Source organism: Gnatocerus cornutus, chromosome 5, assembly GCF_029298725.1.
Source record: "Gnatocerus cornutus isolate USDA-ARS CGAHR chromosome 5, icGnaCorn1.1, whole genome shotgun sequence".
Taxonomy (NCBI): domain Eukaryota; kingdom Metazoa; phylum Arthropoda; class Insecta; order Coleoptera; family Tenebrionidae; genus Gnatocerus; species Gnatocerus cornutus.
In genome coordinates this window covers 20,017,835-20,037,393 of record NC_142237.1, presented here as the reverse complement: position 1 = coordinate 20,037,393, position 19,559 = coordinate 20,017,835, and the positions used below count along the sequence as shown (strand labels likewise).

General features: G+C 38.0%; 3 protein-coding genes and 1 non-coding gene across 5 annotated transcripts in view; 2 read left to right on the top strand and 2 right to left on the bottom strand.

Annotated features, from left to right (window-relative positions):
* The first annotated feature begins 46 nt into the window (after positions 1-46).
* On the top strand, positions 47-1,042 carry Tango11 (transport and golgi organization 11). Of its 2 annotated transcripts, XM_088037346.1 has the most exons (3): positions 47-157; positions 209-419; positions 469-1,042. In XM_088037346.1, the coding sequence occupies exons 2-3, from the start codon at positions 209-211 to the stop codon at positions 903-905; spliced, it is 648 nt and encodes a 215-aa protein (XP_087893472.1). In that variant the 5' UTR covers positions 47-157; the 3' UTR covers positions 906-1,042. The 2 variants fall into 2 exon arrangements, with proteins under 2 accessions (XP_087893472.1, XP_087893473.1); XM_088037347.1 differs by having other exon boundaries at positions 48-419.
* bys (Bystin) lies at positions 954-2,498 on the bottom strand. Its single transcript, XM_088037341.1, has 3 exons — positions 2,277-2,498; positions 1,777-2,230; positions 954-1,730 (listed from the first exon to the last, which is right to left on the bottom strand). Exons 1-3 carry the CDS (start codon positions 2,409-2,411, stop codon positions 1,072-1,074), a joined length of 1,248 nt encoding a protein of 415 aa, XP_087893467.1. The 5' UTR covers positions 2,412-2,498; the 3' UTR covers positions 954-1,071.
* Positions 2,499-11,134: 8,636 nt separating this feature from the next.
* On the bottom strand, positions 11,135-11,207 carry TRNAR-ACG (transfer RNA arginine (anticodon ACG)). The gene has a single exon. It is a non-coding gene; the product is annotated as a tRNA-Arg (tRNA).
* Positions 11,208-11,674: 467 nt separating this feature from the next.
* LOC148175576 (pickpocket protein 28-like) overlaps positions 11,675-19,559 on the top strand; it is a 43,068-nt gene continuing 35,183 nt past the window's right edge. The window contains exon 1 of the mRNA XM_088037831.1: positions 11,675-11,767. Coding sequence (XP_087893957.1) covers positions 11,741-11,767 — 27 coding nt within the window. The 5' untranslated portion in view covers positions 11,675-11,740. The remainder of the gene's footprint in view (positions 11,768-19,559) is intronic.

Here is a 19,559-nt window from a genome sequence, read left to right as displayed (position 1 = left end):
TTTTTTTATTCTGACAAGATTTAAATATCTGGGGATTTTTGCGCCTTTCTGTTGGCGACGAAATGTCATATGTCAAATTCAAAATGTCCGAGTAAAGCACGAACAGCCCTGAAATAACTCGTTGTTGCAACTTTGTGACCAACAATACATAGAAAAAGTATTCGCATAAATTTCTCGTGTCGACATTGTGCCAAAATCGTATTTTTAGATGTCTGCGAACGCCAGTCCGTCACATTACACTGAAGACGCATTCGTGACAGATGCAAACTTCAAAGTGGAAATCAACCAAAAAATGAAGGTTCCCGACAAGATAAGCTTCAATACCGATATAAATGGGGCCCCACCTTCGTGGGATAGAGACAACATCAATATGCACGTCCCCGAAAGAATTCTAGTTATAGGACAGCACCAGCATGTTGGTGAGTCTTTTTGGTTAGTTTTTAGAATAGAAACTGATTAGAAGCGTAGGTACCAGGGCGCCCCCTCGAGAGATAGCTTTTGACAACTCTATTCTTCCATCGGAGCCCTATCCTGGGGATGTGAGAGTAGCTACACCTCCCCGCACCTTGACTCTTGACAGGTACCCTTTTCCAACATTGGAGGAAATGGAAGATCCAGAATTGCAACAACTCCCTGTTATTAAACCAAAGAAGAAACCACATTTTGATGATTCTGAATTAAATTTGTCTCTAAGAGAGAGTACGCCCCCCATTGGAGGGAGCGGGGATAAACTGACGCCGGCTGAAGAAATTCTTCATTTAAGAAGACAAATGGCAAAGTTAAATCGCCGCGTTATGGCTCTAGAGTTGGAAAATTTGAGCCGATTGCAAAAAGAGAAGTTTTTGGTTGGGTTTGGGGTCGCGTATTTGCTATTGAAAGTAATTGTTTGGATGAACCGGGATTAAGAATGGGGGGACTCTAGTATGTTAGGAGGTAAATTAATTTGTCGTAGACTGTTATTTAAGGATCATATTTCGTCGATTTTTTATTTTGTTAGTCTGTTGTGCTCTTTTTAATAAACCTATCACATTACGTTTGGAAATATTCAATTAATTTCGATTCCAACTCTCCCTAATCCATGTCCATTTTGGGCTCAGCTGTCTCCGCGTCTCTGCATTTCGCGTTCTGCAATTCCCTCCGAATCTCCGCTGTAATAGAATGATGACTCTGCTTCTTCAACAACTCCAAAAGACTGTCTCTTTGATCACTCGAGATATCCGCTTTGTATCTCTGAACAAAAGTGAGAAAAGCCTGGTGCCACAACACCGGCATCTCCCTCTGATCTCTTTCGAACCTCAAAAAGTGGAAGACTACCGCATCAACGACACGGTATGGTAACGCGTATCTCTTATCGAAAAATATCCTCAAGAATATTGAGTTCGCCCCTGTGTAGTCCATTTCGGCGATTTTCAACATGGCTGCGGATGAATGTAAAATGGGAATTGAATTTCTCGCCACCACAGAGCCTATGATGATAGCTTCTCTAAGAGTGCAATCGCCACTCTCTAAAAGGGGTAACAAAATCCCCTTCATGAAAGCCCCCGGTTTGAACAGAGCCTTCCGCAAGGCTTGGTAGAGATGGAAGTTCAATCTCTTGTACTCGGCCAAGTCATCGCGAATTCGTGGCAAAAGTACTAAATTAAAGAATCTTTGAGCCATTTTTTCTTTGAGATTGGAGGTGAAGATGCGAGTGGCTTGGTACATCGCGGCCGCCGACCAAGTCGGAGGATCTAAAATTGTTTCTAGAATACAAACAATATTATAACACCTTCTTACCAGTGATGTAAAGAATCTGCTCCCAGTTCCTCAAATTTGGTATGATCTTGAACGCCTTTGGTAGCTTCCCGCTTCTGTACTTTCTCAAGACATCCCTTACTCCTTGGTACATCTGCTCCACCCGCGGATCCAAATCCTGCATCTTCACAGATCCCTCCTCACTAAAATGTGTCTTTACTTCTGTCAATCGTTCCGCCAAAATATCCCCCAAAGTCCGCCGCGGCGCTGGATTAGCACTCATAAACTTCTCCAACGCCTTTTCATCATCCTCATCTATCTCTAAGTTCTCGTAAAAAGTGTCAGGCTCCAACACGTCTTCATCCTCAGAGTCGGAACCTTCCGTGAATTTCGGGGGCTGCATTGCACTTGTACTAGGTGCTCCATCAGGATCCAATTCGCGCTGTTGTTCTCTAGCAGCTGATAGGATTTTTCGTGAGAGATTCGAATCCACGAACTGAAATTTGCCGTTGGTTCGACGAAAGAAATCGGGGCATTCTTACCTGGTCTTCGTCGTTTTGGCGGATACGAATTTTATTGCGGTTTTTTGATTTGGCGAACTTGGCGTCTTCGATGTCCCTGTCGAGGGGAAGTTTAGCCCCCATTTGGGATGGCTTCATGCGTTTGGTTTTACCCATGTCGTGTTTTGATTTCGTTTGGTTTCACAACACGTGTGAGAACATAACCTCAAATTATGTCGGTAACGTCACTTGGAAAAATAAAGTTGACAGAAAACTGCAGCGATGTATGTATGTTAGTTTAGCCAGGTGGACGAGAGATGACGCCACTACATTCAACCTTTTACAGCTTTTTTAATATACTTTTCAATTTTATTTTCAGTTTTTGCACTTTTCTTTTTCATGTTTGATTCAAGATTATTTAAAAAAAGAACAAAATTTGGATAAGTATTTTTACGTATTCACTTTTTATACAGTTACGACTAAAACAAATCTGCCTGCAATTTTTTTGATATTATAGAACTAATTTCGTGAATTGCAAAAAGACGTAGCAGAAATACTAGTGTTATGTGCAATTAATGTTGCGTGTTTTAACAATGATTTCTAACGTGACTGACAGAAAAACAGTCACATGTCATTTTAACATCGAATTAAATATTTAATCAGGATCAAAGATTTAATTTACAGTGGCGGCTAAAATAAAGTAGTACAAGTCTTGGACCACATTTTTTTTAAATTGAGATGTGTAAAACAGGCTTTTAAAGTAAGCATAATAATAATTTTGTAGACTTAACAATAACATAAAAAAAATAAAAAAATGCACCGATGCATACTTACAGTTGTAGACTACTTACGCTGGCTTGTTTATTTTCTTTTTACTTATAAATACATCAGCAATCTACAAAACATTGTAGGCACAGCTTTCCTCTTGTAGGTTAATAATTTAGAAGTGTATAGTATGGTAGTTATGATAACATTCTATTAGTAATTTAGCAATTAAATTTTTGGTCTAGATTACAATATCGTACAAGAGCCGTCACTGTAAAAGAAAGCATTGTCAATTGTTGATGTGTTTGTCATTGTAAAAGGCCCACAATAATTCATTACGTTTACTTCTAATTTACACGACTAAAAACTAACTATGAAGGGTTTATTTTGGCAGTCGCTGCACTCAATAAATGGGACAGAAGTTTAATTTTTAATTCAGTCACTCTGTATATAAAATTCTTCGTGGCTCTTTGTGGCGTCTCCACACATATCGGTGACGATAAAAACAAATGACAATTCACTTATGAGTAAATTGAATAGTGGACGTTGTAGCGTAATATAGGACCCCCCGCGGAGCGCCCTTGGAAGTCAGTGGCGTACCAATAAATTTGTGCCTCGAGTCGTGTTCTTTGGCAAAAATAACCAGTCGCTCCTTCATGGTGAATGACACTAGGGCTGTTATTAAAATATATCGCTGTCGAGGGGATCATTTCATTAAAGCGTTATGAAAAGTCGACGTTCCCGCAATTAAAAGCACGTTAATTGGGTTAGGTGCAAGTACAGCGCCGCTCATAAAAAAAAAACAGTTGCATTTTTTCAAGAAGCAATAAACGGCGACGGGGCGTAACGTAATAAGGAAACTCGGCGTTGTATAAATTAAAATTACAACAATTAGTGGAAAGATTCGAACAAATTAAGAAGCGGGGTTGCGCACCGAAATCGGAATATTCAGGATATTAATAAGGAGCTGGCTGTGCCTGTTACACGCTGTTCACTTGTTAATGGCTGAACGTGATGATGCATTGTTTTAATTGCTGGGTATCAAACTGAGTTGATTGTTTTCATAAATTTTACGCGGAGGAATTTTAATAAACAGTAGCGCCTTCTGAACTCAGTTTTTTGAATTCAGGTAGCAAAGGTGAAGTACAGTCGGTTTAGGTTACAAATGTTCACTTACAGTCTCAAATTTCAAAATTTTCCTCGTAAGATTGGGTTCGACAAAAGACGATCGTGTAAGTTCTGTCAATGTAATGTGTCGGAAATCAAATTGTTTGATTCTTTTTTTAAACAGTAGTCGCTTCTGAGCAAAATTTCACTACACTTGGAACATGTTTAAAACTCGCAATAAGTATTGTTAATATTTAAGGTTGCACGGGGATTTTCAAGTCTAAATTGACAAATGTCAAATTCTAGGGGACAGTAATGCCAACCTTGTCATCTTCAAATTTCCAAAGTTAATTAATCAAGATTCCAACCTTGAATAAAGAAATAACTGTCAAAGTGGACACTTGCAACTTAAACCGACTGTAAAATCCGTTTTTTTTTTAAACCACCAACACCGCAATTTTCCCTTGCATTACAACCGGCAACGTTGCCTAGGGAGATTTTTGGTGAGAAAATAGTTGTCAAATTTTTGACATTTCTAAAAATTAGGCAGTGTTTCCGTTAAAAACGTTTCTTTTACAGCCTGTTGGATTGCAAATCAAATGATTTAATAGTGAAAAGACTCCGCACAGCCTGAAAGGCCGTTTTGTGTAATCAAATTGTCAATTAGGCAGCTAACCTATTTGATTTTATCACCAAAAAGTCACCATCGACGACGTTGCCGGTTGTAAAGTGGTGGGAGATTGCGGTGTTGGTGATTTTTTAATAAAAAAACGGACTTTATGTGTTAAAATCTACAAATGGCGGTATTGCCAACATGTAAAAACATTCAAAGCCTACCAGCCGCCTATTTCCGTTGGTTTTTTCCTCTCTTCTCGGTTTAATACGTAGAGCCACCTGTTGGAAAGAGCCAGTTCTGGTTAACGCAGCAGACAAATTAGTATCATTGTATCGGAATCGAAAACTTCAAGTAGGGCATATGCAGGCCTCTAATAACAAAAGCCCAGTTACTTGTTCCATCGGCGCTCTTTATTTAATGGTCTTCCATTGTAGCAATTCCAATGAGGAGTGATATTGAAATCCTTACAAGTCGCTCTCAAAAACGTTCCGTCAAAGAAGGATATTGTAGTAATTATCCCTTCGATTTTGGACCTTTTTCTGCTCGAGTCGCGTCGCTATCGATTTTGTCGGATTAACTGTCTTTTATTCATCGACATCGTTTATATCGACAGACTTAATCCGCGTAATCCATTCATGACTGTTTACAGTGTTAGAAGAGTCGAAATTAAAAACTGCCCCTCTCGATCTGATTTTAATTAAATTATGTGACGGACGTGTTTGTTAGTTCTGGGCTTAGACAGGGATTTTCCAGCGACGGAAGAGGGCGAATGATACGGGGTGTATGTGATAGATTGTCACATTAAAGAGTTATTAAGGCGAGATTTTACTGTTGTGTTTTGCCGGAGGACTAATGAATTCTAAACCGAATCTAATAACGACGGTCTTGCGACCCCGACATTACATTATCTTTCATCAAAAGCGATCATGAAGAAGGGAGAGAACGCAGCTTTATTATTCTACACTGATTTAAAAGAGTTGTGTAGTTCAAGAACGCAAAACCAAGACACTTTTTCCATCGTCCAACGCTGATTTTATGTTGGTCTTGATTTATTTTACGATGGACCCTTCGTCTATTTTATTTCTCCCAATCGTAAAGCCCCCCAATAAACTCTCGCTTTGTATCTCCATCCAGGTATGCCACGTTTCCGAATTTTCTTAATTACCTGGAATCTAGATAACCTCCGATCGGTTACCAGAAGATGACCTAGAAGATAAGAAAATCTATTTAGCAAGATCTCGGCGCGACAAAGGAATGCTTCAAATAACAAACATCCATCCGGACACTTCCATAGTCGCCTTGAATATAACCTGCCAAGATAACCATCTTCTCTTCGAAAAGCTAATCTGCTCTGAATTTTTTCTCTTCTTGTGCGTGAGCGAACTTTTCATTAACAATGCCGGTAATTCTTTTGTATTGAAGTTTCGTAGTCAAGTGGTGTTGACGTTGTGTTTGGGGGTTGTTAGAGGCACGTGCCTGATGAGTAGCTATTCAGACGAAATTCGAGGACGCCGGACAATGGGGCTCAATTAACCAAGTCTGATATCTAATCGCTTATCACCTGATTATCGTCTGCGACAACGGGAGGGCCGTTTTCTGGGGAAAAAATCGCGAAAATTCCACATTCGGACGCCGCTTTGTCTGGTGGTTTTTTCATTAAAATCCACCAATTCCTGGTACTGCGAGGGTCGAATACACCTGTGCTGGGCCAGAAGATGAGAAATGATCTCCCTATTAAAACAATTTATCACCACAAAAGAAACCCACGCCATCGAAAGAACGCATTGTTAAAAATTATGGGAAACGATGTCATGCGTGAAATGGACAAGAATTCACACACATATCAAATATTATGCACTGATTTAACTGCAACAATCTCAGAAATGTGTGTTCCTCTTGTTAACGATCAACAACATTGAAGCTCGCGTTCGACTCTGTCAGAAATATTTATTTTAATTAAAAAAAGACTCCCATTTTATCTGTCCGCTTTGAATGGTCGGTGCTGACACGGAAAAAATTGCCTCGTTTTAATTTGTTCGAGATTATTTAATGCGATGCAGCACGCGAGAACCAACATGGCGTTTTGAATTCTGCGAGTAGGCAGCTTTCAATTTATTAAAACTTTACCGTCGTAATTTTAACGGTGCGTTTACGAAACGGGAACACAATCGCTCCAGCACACGAAATTGCTGCGGAAATCCTGAATCGTACGTCTTAGTTTGAACACTCTTTGCTTGAGAGTTGAGAGGCTAATAAAAAATAATAACAGAATTGACAGATTAAATTGATTTTTTTGATACAATTCTCAACAGTTCCGATTGATATTTAAATGTTGCTCGCATTTGTCTCCGTCGGAGATCCCGCGGTTTGTGTAAAACCTCCAGGAAATTTCTCACACTTTTCCATTGTTCGTCTCCGGCATTACAGGTGTCAAGAATGATGAGAGATAAATTGTTTTAAAGAAGTCGCTTTCTTGGAATCGCATCCATTTGTTCCGTCGATGTAGACAGATCGCCGGCTTTAAAAAACTGACTTTTTTCAACCAGTGGCGTAGTGACACTAAAACATCTATTAAAAATTATACAAACCAATCCAAGGTCCTAATTTACGAGCGTCTACCGAGAAAACAAACCAGCTCTCCAACAAAATTATTCAAAATTATTCAAAACACCTAACACGAACAAAAAACCATATATACCTACAGTGAAATATGAAAACCGTAAAAAATATGACAAACGTTTTTATATCTTTTGTTATAATTTTTTTTATATATCAGGGATTCGTGATCTTGAGAGAAGATAAGGGCGCCAGGATCGAAATAACCACTTGAAAGTTGTTTCATGTTTAGATTTCAGTGGTGGTGGACGTGTGTCGACGATTTTGAAACATGACAACAGTTGATAATTCGTCGTGATAAAGGTGCACAAGGCGTTACGCCCCCAAATCAAACGCCATTGTCATTGTAATGCCTTGTCAGGTGAGCTTGACACCACCCTCGAACGGGGGCTGCGACGGTTTGGTCGATAGAAAAAGAATTCGACCACTCAAATCCCATATTGTATCAATTAGCTGGAGCTTCGGCAAATGTGTATGAAGTTGAAGCTTTTCTAATGCAAAATCAAATAGATACAATAATGCGACTCTTCTTTCTTCTGCTTCTTCTGACAAATGTCCAGTGTTTCAGTTGAACCCAAAAAAAGGAGAATTACTTTTGGCGATAACGAAAATTGACCGACTTATTCGTTGTCATGAATTTTTCTTTTAATTTTGATAATGTAAATCAGGCATGAGCAGTGGCGTTCTTTTTAATTTTTCTCTAAACAAATATTAAAACAAAACTTGTAAAAGTAATAGGTGGACTATTCAAACTAAAGACAATTAGTTAAAATTAATACATATAAGCATTATTTATTTAAATAATAAAATGAGTGTGAATACAATGAATACAAGTTAAACAGCATAATCAGAATAATGCTTTGCTGAACCGTTTTTGCTAGAATCGCAGCTAGTAGCAATGTAACCCAGTCTCCAGTATTCGTTAAAATTGCGCAAAGACTTCTTAAATAAACAAAAGAAGAAGTGGTATACAGGCTGTCCGGAAAGTGGCACACCACCTTGAAAGAGGGTAATTGGGTAGTCCCCCAGAATACCAAAAAAATGTTAAAAAAAAATTCCAGACTCTCTGTTTTCGCAGGAGGACCAAAAGAAAATTAGGAAAATGGCAACATTGCTCAACTGGTCCCCCAATAATTTAAATTTCTAGTATTCAAAGCCATAGTAACGTTGCTGTTGTATTGTTGGCGTTAGTCAGATCGGTTCATGAACGAGTCATGTAACTATGGTTTCACTTAAACGATGCCACACTGATCGACATTGTTGATTCAAAAATTTTTTTAACAGTTTTTAGGCATTTCTTACAAGATTTTTCCGATTTTCTTTGCACCATGCCTTTGCGCAAAACGTCCTTTAGGTAACAAATTCATTTGAACGTAAAATTATTGCACAGAAATCGTTAATTTTCGCATCAAACTTTGAATCTTCTACCCATCTTACCTCGAAAAATTGAAGACATGGATTTTTTTTTAACATTTTTCCGGTGATCTATGGCATTGTCCGATAATACAGTTTCACGGTGGTGCGCGACTTTCCGGACAGCCTGTATGTTGATCAAAAGAATGTTGACGAATACTTATGATCCAGCAAAGCATTGTCCTTGATTTTTGTCTGGCTGGCCTCTGAACTCTGTGTTCTTCTTGATTCACCATTTTTATTTTAGCTATACATTTTTTGCTAACGTTTAAATCAGCGGCCATCACTTCACTTAGCGATCAGTTTTCTTTAAATTTTATAATGGCCGTTGATAATGAGACTAGAGTTAAAAATTGGGACATTTTTAATTAACTACTGTCATTAATAATTTCCAGTAATGACAATTAGAAGTTCGCCTATGATTTAAAGCGAAAATCAGGCTAGACAATTTTGGCATACATATTTCGTTGGCGTCAAAAATAAGTGTGTTTGAGCAACAATTCTTTTGGTGTAATGTCGATTACTGGGTTATTTGAGTGAAAAAACTGAAAAAAAGAACTTGCGTATCGTGGAATCAAAAAAACTCGTTTTTAGTTGACTTTGAAATTTCTAGCCATGTCTTTGATTGATGAAATAATAGTCTTTTGCTTCATCTGTCAAGTGATTTGACGTTGTCAAATAGAAAATTTTGTGATTATTTTGAAAGCAATTCTTGAAAAGGTTGTTATATTTATACCGTCTTGTAAAAAGCTCCCTAATGAAAAATTAATGATAACACAAACAGGGTGTTATTGAAATACACTATCAAAAATTAACCACGGTTTCTAACTATTTTGAAATAAAAAAATTAAAACTGTCAAAATTGACAATGCAAAACAATAAGGTTACAAATCCTAAGTGGCTTTTCACACCATGTGACAATTAAATGACATTGACGTCTAAGATTTTTTGTCCCTGGCTGTATGTTGCAATTTCGCTTCAACTATAACTAAAAAAAATTTGTTTGTTAGTTTGATTAGAATTTTCAAATTTAAATTTCTTTATAAAAATCATTTTATAACACATTGTGTTATATGTGTATGTATCGATGTAACACTTAAAAATGAATCATTTAATCCAAATAGCATCAGAACTACCGGAGATATTTTCGGTGAAATTGTCAAAAATCCTTGAAAATGATACCTCTTAAAGTTAAACTTGACACAGACAGTCTAAATTGCTATCGTACATTTCATCTAAAATCAAAGGATGATCAACAACAGATTATAAATATTTTCATTTTTTATTTCCATTTTTAAAAATAAGAACCAACTGCAAAAAAAATTGAATTTAAGCTAAATTTAATTGTCGTTTGAGCTCTTGCATATAGTTTGGCTCTTTTTGGCAAAAATCCTGCTGATACAAATTTTCTTATCTCCACCAATAATATTGATAAATATTGTAAACAAACCAGTTGTCCTCAAATAATGGACCACAACTGAAAGTGCTCTAGTTTCTTGTTAACTTTTCAAACCCAAAAATGTCAGTTCACTATTTGCCATTAAATTTGGTAGCCAAAACCCCAAAAATCTTTCAAAATTTTGAGACAAGATTCTTAATTGCGGTGCATTTATTTCAACACAACCAGTAACGTAGTCAGTTATAGAGACTATACCTACTACTATTTTTCCATTTTCCTTCCTCAACCATCGTCGTCGCTCGCACCGACTATAGATCAAAATAGCAAAATGTTTGTTTTAAGTTGTGTGAAATGCAGTACGTTGTGCGTCCGCTGGTGTAAAGAAGAGGTTGTGCTTGGGGGCACAACAAAGCTCTCCCGCGGGGAAACAACAATACGTGCCGAGAACATCTGCTAACACGAAGGGGCGTCTGCGGGGGCGAAGTCTTGGCCTTCGTGCATTCATCAACAACAGTTGCGGTTTCACTTTCGCTACTTTTTACGTTTCCTACACTAAAAACTCTTTTTTCGATCGCCCCAACAAGAGAATACGCCCCACATGATGGTGGCGATGTAAGACAAAAGACAGACGACCAATGGGGAATTAGGCGCCGCAGGCTTACCAATCAGGCGGCTTGATACACACCTGTCCAGGTGAAAGACTTGCATGATAGAGGCTTAGTGTTGAGGTACGTGATTGCTGGGATGGAACAAAAGACAATGCAAGACCAGCAATTAGCCAAAATCAATAAAAAAGAATAAAAAAAATTGACCAAATGTAGATGAAGATTGACAAAAACATCAGTCAATATGTGTAAGGTCTGAGTTTTCATTAAATTGACAGAAAATTAAAAATTTCACTAATAACTGAATCTTAACTATGTATGTTTTGATCAAAAAATGATTTGCATCGATTTTGTAACAAAAAAAAATAAAAAAGAATGTCGACCCTGCCAGGATTCGAACCTGGAATCTTCTGATCCGTAGTCAGACGCGTTATCCGTTGCGCCACAGGGCCAGTTGACGTGTCATTCTTATGTTTAAGTTTTAAACTACCAAGTCAATATGATCTTGATTAATTATTTTATTATGTAGCCCAACCAAATAGCGCTTATTTTTGAGGAGTATTTCCTTATAACACATTAATTCACATCATTTAGATTTACTGCAATGCTTTAAACTTAATTATTTTTCATGTTTATAAAAATTCATTTGTCGAAAACTTTTATTGCTGCATTCAAATTAGTGTAGTACCAACCTATAATAACCGAATTCATCAATCTAACTCAAATGTTATTTATTTAATTTCGCTTGTAATTTTTTTTTTAACCACAAAACCAGCTTTCAATGCGGGCAAGAAACCTTTTCATTGAGTTTTTCTATTAATATAATTTTTATCTTGGGATTTTTGCTCTTGGAGTTTTCACTACAAAAACCGACGTTTTTTTAATAGGTGGCACTGCTAGTTGTTGAAAAAAATGTCGTTTCGAAAAGTGGTGTTTTTGGTTCAGTTTTCAGAAGAATTGACATGTTTTGAGGTGATGGCGATGGATGCAGACACAGAACCGGATATTCGAGGTAAGTGATTATAATTTCTCGACATAATTGGCACATCAACGATATTTTTTCGGGCCGCATTTTTTTTGAGGTTAGGTTGATACAGTTATACAACAAAGCAATAAAAAATGCGTCGTTTCGTTGCTCTTGGAAAAGGGCGATCTAGTTCAGACGATTGCTGCATGTTACCTACTTGTTTATAGGGGTAATGTGCCTAATGGGGCTAAGAAGAGTCGGCTAACTTGAATTTAAAATTTCATCGTTTGCATCGCTTGAGACTGTATAAAGTAGAGCTCATTTTTCGAAAATTTTTGAGTGTTCTATAAATCAGACTTTTGAATTCTTTAAAGAGAAAATTAGCGAAAAATTGAATGTAGCGATTTATTAAGTTAATATGTCAAAGTTGGATGCATCAGATCTCAAATTAATTAATAAATTAATCAAAGATTTGTTCCAAAATCGTTATTTGTGTACCAAAGCCAAAAAGTGTGTCTTTTTTGGTCGAGCCTTTTTTAATGGTTGAGGCGACAACCGAGGCCAGAAAGAAGGCGAGAGCAAAATGCCACTTTTTGGCCGTGTTACACACAAGATTTTTTAGGCGACACCATTAAATTTACAAGTTAATTATTTTTTATTTATGATTTATTGATTTAATTATTTATAGCAACTGAATAATTGTAAATATTCATAAATCCTTCAAAAAAGTTCATATTTTCTTTATTTACATTTGCAGTTTCGGCATGTGTAGCTTCTTAATTTGTAGGAATTAGGTTTGATGTGCTTTTTGATGTTGTTGCAGCAACATTGCTAGACATGTTCATTTTCAATAATTCAACACGTCTTTGTTGCACTTTACAGCAGTTTGTCGATTTGATTTTACCCAAATAATTATAAAATTGGGGGTAATGTCGGTATCTTGATGTAATATGCAAAACTATGGATAGATGGCGCCACCATAGATCGGCCAAAAATGTTTGCGGCCAGAAAAGACTTACTTTTAGAACGTTTTTGTTGTTGTAAAATGTGATAGTTGAATGTGATTGGAACCGATAGTAATGAGCTCTAGTATGGTTACCATTGTCTTGACAATTGTATGTAAAAAAATTGAGTGGAGCTTAGCGGACACCTTTCATAAAATTCATTTAACTGAGCGAATTTGCATCTTACAGACTGGGTAATTTGTGTGTGGTCATTTTGTTTGAGAAAATGACAATTTTTTTTCTTAATAAAACTTGTGTTTGGCCTTTGTGATCGAACCCGCGACCACAACAAAACTTCAATGTGATGTTCCAATCCATCTCATCTCTTCTATAAGTTCTTGTGTGCGTATATGTTTGATATTCAAGCATAATAGTCGGACCATTGTAGTCCGATTTGTCCGTGGCCGAGCGAGTAAGTTATTTCAAACACAATAGTTCATTAGTTTATCGAATCAGATCGGACCAGTCATTAATCTTACCTGGCTGTAGTTGACCAAACAGTCTTTAAAAATGAATTTTTGAAATTAACAATAGAGAAAACAAAACTTTGCAAAAATCGACTTTGAAAAATCATGTTTTGCTGAATTTTGAAAGAAAATTAATGTATGGTTGTTTACCTGATCGGGAAATGATTTGTCGACTTGTCTGGTCGACTTTAGTAATATGTCTGGTTTGGAAAAGCGCATCATTGAATCTTAATAAGTCTCGCAGTGTCTAGAAAGAAACGTCAAATAAGGGTTACGTTGTCAAAAAGGTAAAGATAGTCGCAATTATGTCCGTTGAGCAAAGTTAATGGCGATTTTCCGACGGCGTGACGTTGCGATTTTTGACGTATCAATTGGTCAAAGCCGAAAAATTCTCTAGAATTCCTTTTTCAAACGCGCGATGATGATGGTTTTTAAAGTCATTTTCTTCGAGGGTTCGATTCTACGATATATGATTTGTGATGTCAAGAATATTCATCAATCAATATTTCTGGTCAGATCATCAATAACACTAATAGTTTGGTCTTGTGAATTTAAAATGGCTGTTATACAGGAACAATGCATTCTATTATGGACGCGGTATAAGAGTGTGGGTTTGTGTTTGGAAAAAACAGGGCCGGATTGTTGGACAATTAATTATCTCAATGTGATCTAAAATTGAAAACGGGAATGGCCCGTATTTGATAGAACAGGCTAGAGCTAGGTTTGCTATCGTTTTTTTTCTGTCTACATAGAGATTAAGATTAGTCTTTTAATTTTAGCGACATAAGGAGGTGGACTAGGTTGGTAAATGCTTTTGCCGCAGATACACACACATAAAAAATAATAAACATTTATGAGATATAAAATAAGTGTAAAAACAACATAAATCTTTTCTATGAATAAAACAACTAATAAGGTTATGGACCTTAACATTTTACTATAAACAGTCTTATGTATTCATACTTTTTTTTTTATTTCTTTTTCGTTGAGCATTTTCACTTTACCTATTGATTGTAGTACACATCTCATTGTACGAACCGCATCTAGTCGCCACATCCAAATTGTTGTTTTCAGTACTGTAGTGTGTTGTTAAAATCCAAGTTGGCAGATCCATTTTTCGCCAGGTCATAAATTAGTCTTCTTCCCATACAAAGCCCTCGAGCGATCCGCCTCATTACCGCCTCCACAGGTCACAGGTCATCCCCGTTGTCATCACTTAAACACCACCTGTTCAATATCCTTTTTTTCTCAAATATCGTCCACAAACGATGGAAACTTCAGAAATGTGCGTGTTGCATTTGATGGTTGATGGGGGCCGTGGGGGAGTATCGATTGCCCCGCCCCCTGCTGCGATGTGTCTCCATGGAGACCGCGACAGTGTTGTGGGGGACCACAGCAGAACGCCGCCACCGCGACATACGCCAGCGACTAATATTCTTGAATCATGGGCGAAAAACCCATCGATTTGCCCATTTGCTTGTTGATCCGCCATCACATTGTTATATTGAACGTCTTTTGTTCGGTCCGAGGCCCACTTAATTGGATTATAAATTATATCGGGTTTTTTCTCGGCTTGGAAGAACGGAACGGGGCGATTTATGGCAGTCATATTTATTTATTGGATTAATACATGTAACATATTGCCAACACACGAAAGATATAAATAACTGGTGAATGTATGGTATTAATTTACTAGACTGGTTCTTTATATCGTGTTATATATTGTCCCGTGATGTAGTGGAACTCCGCAATAAATGGACAAGACGTTGGTGAAATATGTGGGATTCTTTGTGCTAACCATGGGACATGAAAAATAAAAGACATTGTTGACACGTCGCGACGCCGCGCCGCCGAGAAATCTGACGAATGGAAGACACGTTTCTCTAAGAGAAGGGCAAATAAACCACAATTTGGAAATTTTGGAACTAAGTTTAATTTTCAGAATAACTACTCTTTTAATCAACTCGACGTAATCGTGCTGCGCATATATCACGAACAATGATACCCACGGTGTGACGAATAAACACATTATGCCTCTAGTATTTATGATCCTAAGACAGTTTTTATGATCAAAGTCTGGAAGGCACGCGACCATCTTTTTCCATCTTTCATAAATCCCAACTCCAGCGACATTTCCACGAAATTTTCTCTTTATATAGTCGTCTCTAAGTCTGGGACACTATCGTTCGAATCTTCGCATTGTATGATAATTCGATTCGAAGACAATAATCCCGAAGCCGAAGAAAAAATGGTCCTTCCATGTTCCGTTAAGGTCCGGTTGTAATAAATAATTAAAATAGCGACGGATGTTCAAGTTGGTCCACGAGATCGAATTGTTAATATGTATAACTAGTGTTCGAAGATAAATAAGTGACGATAAGATCAAGGTTAGAAAAACAATCGGATTGGCAAAGGTTAGGTCTGCATAAAAACGGTGTTTATAATGCCATTGTCCTGCTGATGTGACGCCGATGCTGAGATAACCTTAAGTTCCTGACGATCTTAACATTCTCTTGAGGAGAAATGCGATGCTACCACATTGAGCACCACTTGCGTGTCAATTGAAATCGAAGTTTGTTTTTTGGCATTCTTCCTAAAATCGCAACTTGTGGTAAGTCCACCACGATTGTGCGTAAAGTGAAGCGTACGGCGCGCACCGTTCTGTGCCCCCGCTTCCTTCCGAAACATATAAAGCAATTGTGCCCCAGTTGGAGGACGCCCCCGCCTGCTCTGATGACTCGTGTCAGCTCCAGGCCTTCACAAAGAGATGGCTTCTTTCAGTCTATAATTATTGTCCTCCTGGTTCCTGTTAGTGAAGCTTGCGAGATGAACCTTTTATAATTCCGCACTTTTTGATAACACAGTCTAAACTGGTGTCTTCATCATCAGTGGAATACTCTTTCGCTTTTTCCACTTCTTCAGATATCTATCATGAATACAGAGGATGTCAGAGTCAGCAAGCCAAGAGTAATGCACATAAAATCCCTCATTAAGCTCGTGTACACACTTCATACACAGGAGATGGGCGCGTGGCGGATGACGGCTGCACTGGACAGCCAGTGGCGTGCGCTCCTCCCACGTCGTTAACGTTTTACCCTTCAATATGGAAAGAATGTAATGAGTTCTGGAGATTCCGAAATAAATTTACGTCACGATTTTGACAGTTGAGGCGCGAGTGCAGGGTCAAGGTGGCGGAGACTTGTTGGTAAATGGTAGAATGATGGGTCACGACGAAGAGTTGACGGTGGAAAAAAACACGTTGCCAACACTTTAAGACAACGATTACTTGATGGCCGTTACTCAACACAGTTTTTTTGCATAAAAATGAGTGACATCGAAACCCTTTCAACCCCATTAAACGCACTTTCCGTGAGCAAGCGATGTTAAAACCACCAATAAAATCTTGTATTTTCCAGCGGTGAAAAGCGCAGTTTTCTCCTCCATGACACTTTTCTCTCTTTATCCGTGCTATTAATCGTGAGTGTTGACGCAGAGGAGGAGTAAATTAAGTGAAGAGAGAGTGTATACTGGCGGCGGCAATACGCGTGCATAGTTCTCAAGCTTTGATCTCAAAATACACTTAGTGCCTGCTGAGACGAATAAGGGCTGTTATTATTGGGGGGTGGAGCGATAATATCGCAGGAAAGTGGAAAATAAATAATAAACTTTCATATTTTTTCGGTTATGAGAGTGTCTCTTTTCGGGGGGAGAATTTTGCGAGCAAAGAGAAGAATGTTTTAATGATGGTAATGGTGATGTCCACGATATGGGTGCTCTCGGTTATAGAGGCCAACGTCACAACTCACAAGAACATTACAGTGGTCGGGACAGCGTCTGGGAAACTGCAGTATTGCATTCCCATACATCACGACCGCCATGTTCGCAGTAAATAATGCGAGAGGTGCGTTCAGAGAATGCTGCCACTTTAAAATAGAAGCGAAAAGCCACTAAATGGAAGTGCATGATATTTTTAATTATACAGAGACAACAGGCAGTACCGTTTTTAGTGGTAATAGGATTGAACCAGTAATAAATATTAATAGTGAACTAAAAAAATATGATTATACAGTCGCAAAAGGGACGTCCTCTTCGCCGTTCCAGGGCCTCCGTCCACTAATCTAAATGTTAAAACAAGTCGTCTTACGTACAATGCCGTTCATAAACATAAACATATGTAAAGATTATGGTAATAAATGATAACTGAAGAATTTATGAGCATGAATTTCGGCGTGTGAGGCGTTAAGATATTTCAATGACACCTGCTCAGCCATGTCAAACCAAATTGTCAAGTAGCACATAAAATTATTATTAATTACGCGTCACGTCCGTAATCCGGATTTATACGCTCTCGTAATAAAACCACTTTTCGTTTATTTATCGTATCAACCGAAGGTGGCGGCTGTTAAAAACTCGTAAAATTACAAAGAAAGACCCACTGTAAATATCAATGACGATATTAGAATTATTCACGACAATTTATTTTCTAGTTTCCGTTTGTTTGTCGGCGCGATATCTAAACAGGACGTCGCTAAAAGTGGATAATTTCACGTGGAGAAATTTTGTATTCGGCGCACGAAGCACACGTTTCTTGTTCGACGACGAATTATCTTAATTTTATACGAGCAACGACGATAATTTTAATTGAAATTTGTGATTTTGCTTATCGGGATTATATCTATGCGAACAATGGGTATTTTGTTCGTACAAATTTTGAAGGGATTTTTTTCGACGGCTACCGGGCTCGTACTTCGTCAAAATGTCATACGTCAATCATTCGAGGACCACCCAGTTTTCGAATGGCTCGGTCACCAGACTTACCGCCTACGAACAATACATAATTTTAAATTTTTACATGGAAGAGGAGCATCTGGTTTTTGCTCGCCTAGTTCTCATTCGCAAATTAAACTAAAGTCGAAGCTCAAAATACTGAAGATTAACAAAGTGCACCAAAAAATCGTTATGAGGAAAAAAACAGTGGCGACTTGTTGAAATGAACCCTTGCGACGATAAAACAGTCCTCGGTCTTCTACTTTATGACAGCAGAAACAAAAAGCAATCTTTATTGACTACACCAATACATCGGTTCTAGAAGCCTTCTGCCATTACCGAACCACTTTTTCCAGTCGTTACATTTACAATTTTGTGTCTTGAAAAACGTAGATGAAGAAGCCGGCAATCAAATTTCAAATCGTCGACTCGCGTGATTGGTTTTCGAAAAATTGAAATGATCAAGGCGGCTCCGGACGATATCTCGTTTTAATCATAAATCAAGAATGCGGTGTTCTAAATCAGCAGAGTACTTGATCTGAACATGTTTTATCACGGCCAACTTTGTGTAACAAGAACCATTACACATTACACATGTAGTATTGTGGATGGAGCATTAAAACGATTTCGTCCTTTTCTTGCGCGCGATTTCCGACGTTTTCGACGTAATTTAAAATTATAATGTCGTTTCGAAGTTTTCCCACATTCGGCGTGACTATAGATAAAAAACGACCACTGTTTTGGCCTTTTAGAGCTTCAAAATCGCCCTTTTTTCTCCAATGATTGAGGACGTTATAAAATTAAATTGGCAACATTGTAAAACATTTAATGGTATTACTTTTTAGACACCCGATCGTTTTAATATTTCATAAAGGTGGCTATCAAAACAAGCGATCGCTTTTTATCGCAACCGCGTCCGTCTGGATGTATCATCTTCTATTGTGTCGAGACGCTCAATTTATCATTTATATCTGTGAGTTATTGATAGGAGCGTATGTCACATGATTGCGGGTGCAGAATGAGGGGGTGTAATGGTTCGGAAGGAGACAGTGGCGCCACCCTCCGCAATAACACATACACAATCACGAGCATCGCACGCTCCTTGACTTTACACACACCCAATAATTCACGCAGTAATGGGACAAACGATTAACCCACGCCAAGAGGGAGTCGCGAAATCCGTTTGGGGTTAGTTTTAATTCGCCGCACCCTTAACACAAAACATTCGCCTTTTACGACGGCGACAACATAAAAATTAAAATAAACCCAATCTTGGAAACAAAAAACAGGCATTTCTTTTTTATTGTCACGCTTGGGATGGGCATTTGATTTTGGCTGTTGTTTGTTGATAGGATAGGTACATATTTTGTATATTTTCCAGTGTGCAAAAATAGCTGCAGTTGCTTTCCATATCCAATTACAGGCCTCTGTGGGTACCTAATGTAATAAAGCAAGTCTCCGCTAAAGAGAACTCGGTGTATAGTTTAGGAGCTAGTAAAAAGCTCGTAATTTTAAACGACGTTGTGATTTACAGAGTGGTTGCATAATGCACGGTGCACTGCAATCGATCAGCTTAATTAGAAACTGAAGCACACGAGC

Coding starts and splice junctions, on each gene's coding strand:
- Tango11 (XM_088037346.1), top strand. CDS start 209: ATGTCTGCGAACGCCAGTCCGTCACATTACACTGAAGACGCATTCGTG. Junction 420..468: donor AGGACAGCACCAGCATGTTG/GTGAGTCTTTTT, acceptor TTAGAAGCGTAG/GTACCAGGGCGCCCCCTCGA.
- bys (XM_088037341.1), bottom strand. CDS start 2,411: ATGGGTAAAACCAAACGCATGAAGCCATCCCAAATGGGGGCTAAACTT. Junction 2,231..2,276: donor GCCAAAACGACGAAGACCAG/GTAAGAATGCCC, acceptor GGCAAATTTCAG/TTCGTGGATTCGAATCTCTC. Junction 1,731..1,776: donor GCAGATTCTTTACATCACTG/GTAAGAAGGTGT, acceptor AAACAATTTTAG/ATCCTCCGACTTGGTCGGCG.